Source organism: Apaloderma vittatum, unplaced genomic scaffold (genome assembly GCF_000703405.1).
Source record: "Apaloderma vittatum isolate BGI_N311 unplaced genomic scaffold, ASM70340v1 scaffold13087, whole genome shotgun sequence".
NCBI lineage: Eukaryota > Metazoa > Chordata > Aves > Trogoniformes > Trogonidae > Apaloderma > Apaloderma vittatum.
The window spans coordinates 4514-18198 of NW_009727880.1; the positions used below are offsets into that span (position 1 = coordinate 4514).

At 35.0% G+C, this 13685-nt stretch overlaps 1 protein-coding gene across 1 annotated transcript; it reads left to right on the forward strand.

The window, feature by feature from the left end:
• Nucleotides 1-1106: 1106 nt before the first annotated feature.
• Nucleotides 1107-13437, forward strand: LOC104277274 (serine/threonine-protein kinase Nek10-like; the record flags this gene model as incomplete). Its single annotated transcript, XM_009873860.1, has 12 exons — nt 1107-1174; nt 1494-1554; nt 2665-2795; nt 3283-3381; nt 6169-6253; nt 6984-7025; nt 8272-8350; nt 8701-8768; nt 9783-9862; nt 10998-11084; nt 12585-12809; nt 13301-13437. Coding segments are annotated over exons 1-12 (1162 nt in total), but the record flags the coding sequence as incomplete, so codon positions are not given.
• Between the last annotated feature and the right edge of the window lie 248 nt (nt 13438-13685).

Here is a 13685-nt window from a genome sequence, read left to right on the forward strand (position 1 = left end):
AGGAGGTTATCGTACTTCATATGGAAAAATCCTGTTAAGGAGACAGCAAAGGGAACATCGAAATGGTCCATGCTTTTTTAGTGAATAGTAAAATGGGTGGAAAGGATAGACAGTGGTATTATATCCTTGTTTTTTAAATTGGCAGTGCACTACCAGTATGCTGCAGCTGATGCAGCAGGATAGTTCTTCAGCCCCAGCCGGCTCCTGACCGTCTTTTTTTCTGGCTGCAGCAAGGACTGCATCAATATAATTACTTTAGTGGCAGCAAGAGATTCCTCTTACCTATACTATTTCTATGTCTTTCTGTCTCTTTCTAGGGTTTTATAAGATCTTCAGTGAACAAATGTTGTATACTATACAGTCAAGCTGTGGACTTTTGTGGAAATTCAGACCTACAAACTGAACATTTGTCTGCCGTGGATTGAATATGCGGTAATGGCCCTGATCAGGGTGGGACATCCAGCTCCGCTGCAAATAAACTGTGTGTCCCACTGCAAGAAGAGCTGAACACTCTTGATGTAAGGCATTCAGCTGAAAATCTGAAGATCCAGTTATGAAACTACTGAAAATTTCTGTGGTTCTTTTGGTAGACTGCATGATCTATGCATCTCATTTATTTGTCAGATGCTTCCTTTTTCTACCCTTCATCTGTCTTGTTTATTTCGATGATTAAAATATTCTCTGTTGTCTGGACAACAGCCTCTATGATACAGCCTAGATGTCAGTGTTTAAGTACTGTTGTAACATAAGTAGCCAATCCACAGTGAGAAATAATGGTAATAAAATGTAAGAAGAGGAAAAATCCTAATAAAAAAATAAATGCAATAGCAAGACAGCCAGTATTATCTCCCCATGTGTTGGGAAACCAAGGTTAATTACTTTCTTGTTAATACCTGTAGTTCTAAAGGATATCCTCATATAATGCCCAAGGGTTCATGCTGAGAAAATGGTAAAGCTGTTTTGTTTTGTTTTTTTTTCCTTAAAGGTGCATCCGTTGGTTCTGTAAGTAAACAAATTTTGCTTTTGCTGCGATGATTAATTCTGTCTGTCTACTTCATTTTTAAAGAATTGAGTTTTTAGCCATATGATGATAATAGTGATGCACAATGCCTGATCAGGACAAAAAGCTGAAGAGCACAGAGAAAGGCAAAAAACCTCCTGAGACCTCCATGAGGTATAGTATCTAATGTCTTACTTTGAACTTCAACCTGTGGAATTTGCACTTGCTGCCAAAGCAGAATGCTTTAATACGAAATGCCGTATAAACATGACAACTGTTACTCTGGTCACGAAGTTTATTTACACCTTTGTTGATTTAAGGCATTCTAGAGAAGCTATAAATTCTTCTGTATGCAAAATGAGGACACTAGGCAACAGTAGAAAACTTTATTTTCTGTCAGCAGCATTGTTGCTGGTTGATCTTCTTTGCTCTTACAGAAGTACTTTTATGTAACTATTAACACTTAGATTTATGCTATTGTGTTTTATCCTAGGGATTATTCTGATCTTAAAAGACTTCAGTCTCTCTTAAACGCTCAGTCAAGAAACCAACAGGTATTTCTCAATAGCTATTATTAAACACATTGTAGAATTGTGTAATTGCAAATAATGGTGATTATGGTTTGTGGCCGATGCTTAGGGTATTGTGTTCCATTATGACTAACCATATATCAAAATCTTTTGTAGAGGTTATATTTTTTTTTTCTTGACAATATTAGACCTTCTTGGTGGAACAAATCACATTTAGAAAAGGTGAAAGAATTAAACTGGCTTGCTTGCCATCCTACTCTGCCATAGTTTTTATTTTAACAGGAAAAAAGTTTGCTTTGTTTTATACCTTAAGCAGGTTTTATCTAGCTATTGTTGCATGTAGTCAAGTAGCCTAACAGATTTGTTCTCTTCCGCAGTGTCATGAGAAGACAGGCTTAGAAGTGTGTTATTTCTAATGTATTGAAGAGTAGTAAGAGATATAAAATAAGCTCAATATTTTAAGTATAAACAATTTGTCTTTAGAGAACAACACTTCCGCTAAAAATCTTCAGGGCATAAATACTGATGCATGAAACTTATAGGACTCAGTAAAATCTTTTCCACGTCAGCTCACTTAGTGAAGCTCACATTTACTGTTTGAAGCAAAGAAAAACCAACACATGATGATGGATGTGAGTCCCTGGAATGCCAGAACATGTTCTCCCTTTCTATTCTGTAAAAAGATAGGACAAAACGACTTAGGGGGATTATCCATGTGAGATTAGAGGTATGAACTCTCTTCCTGGGTGGAAGCGTGGAATTGCTTCTGAGCAGAAAGCTGAAACGCCCAAGTTCTACAACCTAAAAAGAGTATGAAGGCTGTGCAATTGTAGAAGTAGGACAGGTAAGGAGCATGCTTGGTGAGTGTGTGTTGCAGATTCTGATGAGCTTTATTGTTATACATTTTAAAAGACACGGTTCTTTGTATTTTATATATCTCCATGTACTTGTTTTCCAGCCTTGCGTTGCATTGTTTTTCTACCACATCAATTTTGTTTTGCATGAGGTGTGTGTGTGTTTTGTAATGGTAAGTTATAGGTCCAAAGATCCAAGTCAGAACTTTTGCTTGATAACAGTTTTATAGAACTTTAAATGCAGAGTTTGCCTCATGAGTACTGTCCCTTTCCTCTTTAGCTTCCAGCCATACATTTTGAGACTGGTCAAACCAGTGTGAGAAGAGCTTGGCAAAATGTCAGAAGCAGTGAACAAAAACCCCATGGTCAATGGCAAGAATCAACAGAAGCTGTTGAGCTTGAAAACTTCAGGTAAAACAAAAAAACCTACCATGGTGACAATGTTTTATCTCTGAACACCTTTAACCATGGCTTGCTGAGGTATTGAAAGGATTTATATTCATAGTTATGTCTGTTACTTTTACTTTCGTGTTAATCCACTGAGATATGAATTCTATATTTTTCACTTTCTGAATCTAACTGTGAATGTTCCTGCCTTTCTAAGTTTCAAACACATGCTCCCACTCAGCAGAGCGTGCTGTTGAGAGTTAATATAGTAAATTTAAATAAAGTAATGGTTTCTTCTATTATGCTATTGTAATAGTCTCAAATTATGCATGAAATAGGCTGTTCTTCCATACTGTTAAATGTCGGGAAGCCTGAAATTTTATTATTCCATACTAACTGCAGATATGACATTGCTTAATTTTTCTTGCTTATGTTAAGTTTTGGCAATCTAAAATCATCTTGTGGCAAGATAATTTGTAATTCTGTATTTTGTGTTTTTTTTCCTCATTAGTGTGACCTACAAGAATGAGAGGAATTTTAGCAAACATCCCAAACACAAGTTGTTTCAAGAGATTTTTACAGCTCTAATTAAGAACAGGCTTTCCTGCAGGTCAGTCTATTGAAAACATTCATATCCAAGGTTGGTCATTCCTTCTTGCCTTAAGTTAAGAACCAAGATGCGTGGATAATATTCCTTATTGTTTCAACAATACGTACAGCATATATGTTTCAACCATAGACCTCCGTGTGGAAACTACCAACTTCACACCTCTGCATAATCTCAGTTTTAAGCAATCCCTTCTGTATTGGCTCTGAAGATCAAATGCCAGAGTTAGTGGGATGGAAGAAGGAAGAACGGGCTATATGACGAAACCTGAATGACCAGAATTCTAACAGCTGCTGTGTTTCTTTGATAATTTGTCCATGTCTGGTATCTATAATCTATTATCTGCTTTTCTAATTTCATTTTTATTTTAGTGATTCTATTTGTATTTTATGGACTGCTGCTTTTATGTTAGAGGGGTCAGTGGCTTTTATAAAATTCAGATGAGTTTGTGCTACTGTTCTTATTTATTTGAACTGATGTGTATACCAGGATTAAAACCCTTTCTTAAACTGCTCTTATTTGAGCAACAAAATGTGCAAGACCTTAAAAAATTAATGGAGACAGAAAGATATTTTCTGAAAATAAAGAATGTGTTTCTTTTACTGTACACCACTGTAGAGTGTTGTATTTTTCCTTTTTAAAGCCCAAGTACTTTTAAAGAAAAAATCGTAAGTGGTACAGAAACTTAAAGAAGGAATCCTAGAGCATTTAAAGATGTTAATGTGTAACTGCTAGAATTTACAGAACCACCTAAAAATCACAAAAAAAAATAATAAATCACATAGTTTGGTTAGACTCTTTTTCAGAACTAACTAGAGAACTAAGTATCTCATCTTTGATTGTCTAAATAGCATGAGTTTAAGACAGATCATTTAAGTTATTTGTAGATCGAACCTTTTCGGTGGGTATCCGCTCAATCTGGTACTTCTTTTTTGCAAGTGAACTTTATCATCTCAGTACCCACCAGGGAATGTCAGTGGCTCAACATCATTTGCCAAAAATCTAAGAATAACTTAATGATGTGTCTTCCCAAGTTCTATTTATACATTATGGCATACCTAGCTCATACTTTAGTTTTTGTTTTCTTCGGCACTTGTTCATGATGATGTAGCAAAACCAGCCTCTTTCATTAAAAATGAGAGCACCCAGGTAAGGTTAATAAAGTAAACATATATTGGTAGGTATGTAAACCCTATAAGATAAGTACAGTTACAATGGTGATTTGTAAATATTTGGTAAGTATTTTAATTTACAATTTGTAAATATTTTACTATGACTGCGATGACTTCCTCTTTTTGGAACTACTGCTGTTGCATTGTGTCAAAACCTTAGAAACTTGCACCTCGATTTGCATTAGATACTTCTGCTGGCATAACTGTGTTAGTTGAGGTGCAAGAAAAAAATCACATCTGCTTGCTGGGATCACTGTGTCAGCAGAAGTCCTGGTTGGAGGTAGTTCTGTTGACAAGAAAGGTGTGATCACCTTAGCTTAAGTAGTTTTGGTAAGGAGGATAACTAAGCAGGCGGAAGAATCCTGCTGGCCTATGCTGGATCTAAGCTAGGACATGTAGAAAGCTCTCAAACGTTAACCAGGCTCAGAGAATTACTGTCCCTGCTTGGAAATGTGCGAAATGTGTTGCTCTGTTAAAGAAACTAATTTCTGTCAAGAGTCAAAGCTTTTTGAAAGAATAATTTTGTATAACCAGTGTAGTAATGATTTTCAAGCCACATACGATTTTTGACCTACAAATTTTTTCTGCACGTATAAGGTTACTGTTTTGTTCAAGTAAAAGTTTTGTGCTGAAGTGGCCAGTTATGGAATCGTAATGAAAAATAGTATTACTTTGAGGAGAATAATGGCAGAGATGGGCTAAGATTTTCTTAGTCTCTGTTTGTAAGACATTTATTGAAATATTTTTAGCTGTTGGCATTGCTCCCAACTGCAAATGATAAAAAGAGAACTACCGCGTCCCACAGACTTCTTCAGTTCCTTGGAAACTTGCCCAGATACTATAGATTCCATCCTTGCAGTTAAAACAGCAACAGAAAACTCCACTGTAAAATGTTCAATTTTAGGTTTATTTTAAATAGGAAAATGGCAGTATATACTTTCAACAGACAATGGAAACAGTGATGTCATTACTGGCTTTATATGCAGGATTCCTGCCCCTGAATGCTTTGTGCAGTTCTGGGTCGTGTTTTCTGCCAGGTCTTGTGCTGGTGAATGGTATGGAGAAATGCAAAAGAAGAAATTCTATCTGGAAGTATAATCCTTATGAAGAACATTGAAACTAAGTAACAAATTTTTCCAAGGGCTAATAGTATTAGAGTTTATAGAACCTAGTTTAGATTATGGTAATTAAAAAAAATATTTCAGATCTAGCCATTTTTACGTCTTGAGCACCCGTATTTTTGCACAAGTTTATTTATTTTGTGCACTGAAGTTTGATATGTGGATTCTCGGTGATTTTACCCTTTTGGGCCTTGATCCAAACACTTACAGTATGTTTACATCAAAGCATGATCAGTTTGTCCTTAGACATAAGGATGTACTTTCCTGCATCATTTCAGCGAGAGTAAGTGATGACTGGCAGTGTTCATATATGAAATAAATTTATGTAAAGCTCCTACTATGTCCGAATGTAAATGACATTTAAAGTTCTGAAGTATAATATGTTATACAGCTGTTTTTCACTAATCTTCAAGTCAATTGATTGCATCAAAATGTTTTAAGTGTTTTAACACTTTTTAAATTGTATTTGGTTTATGTTTTGAACATTTCTTTTTCAGGGAGTGGGTTAATCAAGCTCCATCCATCCATTTTCTTCGAGTATTAATCTGCCTGAGATTATTTATAAGGGATCCATGGTATCAGGTCAGTATGTCAAAATAACGTTTCTTGGTTGGATAAGAGAAAGCATGCGTATAAAAACGTGCATTCATATGGGTGCATACTTACTGCATGCATGTATTTACATTTCTAGATGTGAAGATGTGATTTGCAAACAGGTTCCAAGAGGGAATTTGCACTGTTACTGCATAACTTGCTAAAGTTCTGATATTTCTTATGTAGTGTCTGTGTTGCTAACCCTAGCAAAGAACCTCTAAGTCTCCATAACAGCTGGCTTGGTGGCTTGGTCATTTCTCTGAGCCCTAGACTCCGTACTTGACTTTACCATATAGGTAGGTAAAATTCCTATAATGTAGTAAGTAAAGAAAACTGAAAACTTCTTCCTTCTAGCAGCCTAATGCTCTGAACTACAAACGATTAGCTGTTAAGAGTTGTTATTCAGAGGACTAAGCCTCAGACTTCTGTTAGGATATTTGTTCTTGTCTGTTTCTCTTCTATGTGTTCCAAAGCTTATAGTTTTTTTCCAGTTTCAGAATCTTCAAAATTTCACCTCTCTGATTTCATTTATCTACTTATTACAAGTAACCCTAAACTCTGACGGTGCTAAGCATCTCCAGAATCCATTGATTTCAACCACTGGACTTAAAGTTTCTGAACATTCATGACATACAGAGCATTTATATTCTAGTGTTCTTTCTGGTATTTTCTCTATTTTCATTCAAATTTTTTTTTTTTTTTTTAAATTTCCTTTTAGGAAATGCTGCATTGCTTGCGTGGCATTGAAAATCTAGCTCAGGTACAATTCCTTACAGTACCTTTGTCCATTATCTTGCATGCCAGTTTTTTATTAGAATGAAATACACTGTAAATAACAGTGTACATATATTTCTGGTTTCTGGGAAGAAACGAGTCTGTTCCTCCTTGAACATAAGCAGTTGGCTTGGGTTTTTTTCACTGATGTCCAAAGCAGTTATCCTTATTATCTATCGGCACTAGCCCAGGACTTTTAGTTAGGAGGCTTAATGAAGTGGAAGAAGAATTAGAAAAGTCAGCACAATTGGTTCAGTCAAAAGAAACCATAGACTGTTGAAAGAAAATGATTAAAGTAATCTTGAACTGCAGCAAATGACTTTTCAAAGGTAGAAGCATAGTAACAGAACATTGAACAGCTTCAGATTCAGGGACTACAGTACTTCTGCCTTACAAAACGTTATTGATAACTGACTCCTGTATTGTTATTGCTCTGTGTTAATATTGCTTTGGTCCTGGGTTTTAATACTTGTTTGTCAGTGCAAATTTAGCAGTGAGATATGGCATGTCTTGAATATCTTTGAAATTGTTGGGAGTTTTCTTTCTAGAAAAACAATCAGAGTTTTTATAACAAATGTATCTTTCTAGAATGCAGTCATTGTTAATCAATATTTGTGGAGCCACCTGCATTTCAAAGAACTAACTGTGTACACTGAGTCTGTTGGTCCCATAGTTGCCTGTTTGGAACGTCCATAAAATTGCAGGAAGTAAAGATTATTAGTTTCTAATAGATGTGGTTCCCACAGGGAGCTGCTTGGCATTTTCCCATATTGCATGTCATTAATGCTTAGCTGTACTTTTTGAGGAGCTTGCAGAGTGCAAAGTGCAATGGCCTGATGAGATGTTGGCAACATCTGCAAACGGAATCCTCAGCAGGAGGAATCCAAAATGTGTAACTGATAACCATTTTTACTCTGCGAATGTTGCTGGTGTAGAGAGCTCAAAAAGTTGTGAGATCCAATTTTTCTGGGGAACTTAATCTTTTGTGCCTTTGCAGTTGAGATAAAATTTTAAATGGGTTTCCAAGACTGTGAAATACAGTTTGAAAAAGTTGTAGCTGAGACTTTCAAAAATCCCTCAAAAATTTGAAAGGTGGCAATAATTTCAAGGTGAATTGCTGTTACGTGAAACAGATACACCACCTACAGGCTGTTTCTGTGCATAGCATGCTAGGCTCTTAATATTTTCTTATATTTTTAATGGTATCCTTTATTTTCCCCTCCAACTTGTAGTATATGGAAACAATAGCAAATGTCTATCTTGATTATGGAGAAGAGCAGCATAATGTAGACCAGTTGGTCAACATGACATGTAAGTGTTATAGCTGATAACATAAATTATAAGGGCACTTCCAATGGTTTTTTTTGTGTGAAACTTAATGTTTAAATAATTGAGATGGTCATAAAGTAAGATATTACTAGATAGGCATCATCAAAAAAGTAAAAAAAAAAAGAAATTGCTGTGGGAAAGCGTATCTTGGTTTTGCACCTAAGTAATGTTTCTTTAAGAAATTAATACCTCTTTGTGCTGAAATAGCAGAGTAAAATGAGCTAGTTGTGCTTTAAAGAACTTATCAAGTGTTTTGCTTTATTATCTGATTAATAAAATGAAAAATATGAAGTGGTAAATCTTGAATTTATATGGCTTTGTTTGTTCCATAGACATTTTCCAGAAGCTTGCTGCTGTTAAAGATCAAAGAAAATGGGTTATAGCAAGTGGAGCACATAAAGTAAGTGCTTTATAAAATTGCCAATTGTAACGAGTTAGCTACTTAGCTGAATGACTTATGCTTTTCAGATTTGATCTAGGTGGAAGTAAATTCCCTTGCCTTGTCAAGCTTGTAAAGTAAGGTAATCTCAGTTCTGTGTTTTGCAGATATATTAGTAGCATCATTAAAATTATTTCTTGTATATATGTTGATTGGCCTGATGCATGTTTATTGGTTGTTTAAGCTAAATAGGTTTATTCATATAAAAACTAATACTCATGTGTACACTGTCTACATGTTACTATGAGACAATTTTTATGTAATTTTAAAATGTAAGTATATTTTTATGTATATTTTTAATGCAATTTTCCGCTATGATTTTTCACTTATAAAGTAGTCTATGTCTGAATGGAAGAGTGTCAACCTAGACAGCGACAGCCTAGACATCACTTGCTATACTAAGGATCTATACATAAGCATTGCTGAGTTGTGGCCAAACTGAAAAACAGTCGAGATGAAGATCAGTATAACTACTGCTTTGTGATTCTGTTATGCTGCAATAAAACGCTGGTAGTTGTGATCACATATTTTTAGAGAATCTAGACAAATAGGAAGTTTGTTGTGATATAAATCATTAACAGAACATGTATGGGGCCTTAAACTGCATACTGCATTGTTGAAATATGAGTTGAAGATTAACTTTTTGCTTCAGAGGGCCTTGATTTAGAGTTCTGAAGTGTTTTACACAGGAACAGATTTTTACAAGTTGGACAGATGCTTTAGCGGTCAAGAGAGGTGCTAACTGCAGTTTGAGAAGAAACATCCTTGCTTGTCCTAAGACTGGGTCTATTCTAAGACTTGAGCCTTATATTTAAGTGTGCTTACAGTGTACTTTAAACGCACCTAAGACATTTAGTGAATTGTGTAAGAATTTAGTATCTTAATTTTCATTTTCAACAAATAATTCTTCATGTGTTTGAATTGTAAGAAAAAATAATATAGTTTATTTATCTTTTCTCATGTTTCATTTTCTAGACCTTAGTACATCTGTTATCTGCCAGAGACAGCAGTGTGCTTTTGCGTTCCCTCCTTGCTCTGACTAGCTTAGCAGAAAGGTAGGTTCAACTTAATATGCTGGAGTTGTCACATTTGAATGTTATCTTTTGATATTAAAATTGCTGTTTATAAGGAAGACGACTTCTTTTTCAAAATGAGGCCTTGTTCCGTGGACATCTATGAGGTTTTATACTGAAGCAGCAGAAACTATATAGAAACTTTGCTCCTTGGAGCAGACTTCTTGCTCATGTGGAGGAATTTGCAAGTCTCTTTTCGGGATTCTGAAATTCTAACTGACTTCCTGTGTATAAAAATCTTTTGCTGAGCTTAATACAGCAGTGCCTCACAATAACCAGCAAGAATGTCGTTCAGTGTAGTAAATAGTGAGTGTGTACAATTCAAATCCATGTACATGTATCCTTTCTTCATTGATGTCTGTTTTAAACAAAGAGAAGACGGGCTTGGTTTTTTTTTTCTGGTGTGGAGGGAAAAAAAAGGAAGAGGAAGATACAGCATCTTTCATCCTTAAGAGTTCTATAGAAGAAAACCTGCTGCTTCTACATTATTGTTCTGGTGACTTCTAGACTTATATACAAGTTTTATCTTAAACAAAAAATCATAAGGAAAATTACAAAACTGAAGAGAATGGATACAGTCCTTTGAGATTAGTAGAAATTTAGTTACTAAGATTTTTGTGGATTTTCTCTTTTCCCAAATTTATTTCATTCTATTTCAGTTTATATTTTTTTAATATCACTATTAATTTAAATAATACTATACGTACATTTTCGACTATACATACATTTAAGTTTCTTCACAAATTTAAATATGTTCTATTTGGACTTAACAATAAAGCATTTGGAGTATATTACAAATATTAATGGAAATTGTAGTTGATTCTAAAACTGTGCCTCATCTGGTTAATTTCTAGTATGAAACAAATTAAATGTTTATATCTTTGTATTCACACTTACTTTTTCTGTACTGGGAAAATCAGAAATTGTTGCACTGTCACTCTTGACCCAGTGTATCTTTTTTTGTGCCTATAAATATTTATATGAACAATATGATATTATTACTTGAGATTTGAGAAAAAAATAATTGATGAAGTGTATAAAGAGGGAGGCTAAAGAGCAATGTGTTTTTTTCATATAATTGAATTTGATATAAATACCAGGAATAATCAATTTGTAGTCCAGAATGTAGGGAGAAGATAAGTGAGCTCACCATTGTTGCGAACTTGCTGGTGATATTACATGAATACGATTTGCTTTCTAAAAGGTGAGACTTTGCTTGTAGATTAATTGTGTTAAAATATATTTTGACTTTTTCATTTAGAGGCATGTTTATTTAGAGAATTTAAATAATGTGCTACTTAAAAATAATAAAGTTCTCACACCTGTGTGTTTTCAGCCCAGATATTGGTACAACAAAATATTCTCTCCACTGATGGTCTGAAGTGCAAATAGATTGCAGTATTACCACAAAGTGACAGCAATTGCTTTCCTTGGTGCATCTCCTCTTTGCTCCTGGAGAACTGAAGTGCTTAGATGGAAAGAACACGGAACTCTGACAGTTCCTGGGATGCCCAATATAAACTAGTAAAAAATTGCAAGATGTATAGCCTTGTGCTAGGGGGCTGGTTAGCTCAGTGGGTTGAGCGCGATGCTGACCACAATGACAACACCGAGGTTGTGATTCCCACTCAGTCCCCATGAGTTGCCTGGTCTAGTCAAGAGGTGGCATCCCTGCCCATGACAGGGAGGTTGGATTAAATGATCTCTGAGATCCCTTCCAACCTAGGCCATTCTATGATTCTATGCCAGATCTCACATCACTTCAATCAGAAAATCATAAAGTTTCCTTCAGTCTTCTAAACATAATTTCATCTCAACTAAGACTGCTGGCAGAGCATAATGTTATCTGCATTTCGGTAAGAAAACAGAAGACTCTCAAATTTGATACTATGTCTCTTATCCTATCACATTTAAAACCCGAGGACATTTTTTAAAATTTCATGCTTAGTTATTTTACCCAGGTAAATTATTTTACATGTGACTGAAGATGATGAAATTGAATATACCAAAAGATTTTATTTAGTTTCTGGGTCTAAAATGATTTATATTATACATAAACCAAAATTTGAATGTAGACAAGAAGCTGATGAAGGTCAATGCTAGCTAAAAATAATTTAAATTTCAGATGTGAGTTTGAATTCGTGCTTCATCAAACACACATACAGCGTTTTTGCTTCAACAGGAAATGGAAACCCCAAACTGTCTTTTCTATGGAAAGTCTACCTTAATTGGAGTGAAGTTAGTGCAGATTATATCTCCAATCCCTTTTCTAAACATAAAATTCAAACCATACTGGAGAAGAATCACAATCATTTGAGAAATTATTTTAATTCCACAGATGGACTTTACAAGTTCATGTAGTCAGTGCTACTTGTAGTACTAAAGCCATTAGTGAGAAGGTGGTACCACAGGTGACTGCAGTCTCCCTGGCCACCTCTCTCCTGGCTGGGTGTGCTTGGCTGCTTGTGCTGACAGTCAGAATCAATGTAAATGTGATTTCATCCCTTGTGAAAATTTGCACCTCCTTTTTATTATTATTAAACAGTGACTTTAAGCAGGATTTTTTAATTTCTTTTTTTTTTTAATAGGTCTCTGTTCTTTCTGAAACATTTACTGTAGTATGGGTTTTTTTTTCCCTTTGCTTACTGATGATGCAGAGTAATGATGGAGTTGTTCTTAAAATCTCTTGCTGGTTTTTTTTTAGACTCACAGCAGAGTTGCTGCGTCTCCTCTGTGCAGAATCACCAGTCAAAGAGCAAGTAAAAATGTATGAAGGAGTTCCAGTCTTGCTCAGTTTACTCCATTCTGATCATATCAAACTTCTCTGGAGTGTAGTTTGGATTCTGGTCCAGGTTTGTGAAGATCCTGAGACTAGTGTGGAAATCCGGATTTGGGGTGGAATAAAGCAGCTCCTTCACATACTGCAGGGGTAGGTTTTCAGTCCTTAACATTATGAAGATTATATGAGACTCTTTCGTATTTTAAGATATAGTTGACCAAGCTCTGTTTTATCAAATTACATCTTTGTTATGTTCAGCTGTATGTGATGACTGCAGAAATTAAAAGGTTATTTAAAATCATTACTGAATAAGCAGTATTTGTAGCTATACGTATTTCATTGTTATTTTAAGGTGTTTTTGTATTTTCAGTGTATAAAGTAAATAATAGATTATGTCATTACTGTCAACTTCTATAGTTTTTATATTAATCAGGCACCTATTTAGTTGAGCTCGAATTGTGAATGTACTTGATGAATGTGGTAAAGGAATTTTGTGTTTAAAGGCTTGTTTGCTTTTTCAAAGTGTATTAGCTAATTTAGTGAAAAACATACAAATTTTCAGAACTTCAGAAATTATTAACAAAGATATGTTAAGCCATTTTTTTACAGAACTCAGCAAAATGATTTTTTTTTTTCTTCAGGGAAAGAAATCTTGTTTCTGATCGCTCTTCGGTTGGAAGTTTATCTAGTGCGAATGCAGCAGGAAGGATCCACCTTCATTTGTCAGATGATTTGGGTCCTGATGAGATGCAAGAAAATACTTTGTCACTTCAAGCAGGTGGGTTTATAAACCTAATCCTCTGTGTTTACTTACACATGTGCGAAGGGATTAAAAATATTTCAAAAATTGAAACTAGACTTTTATACCTGCTTTAGGAAGTAGGAGCATCAAGTCACCTATGTTTATTTCTAAATGTGCAATACCAGCACGTATTTTCAAGAAGCATACTTTTTTAGGAAGAAGCAAAGGATGGAGTACTAAGTACATGGGAGTCATATATATATCTTCCACCTTTAAAAATATCT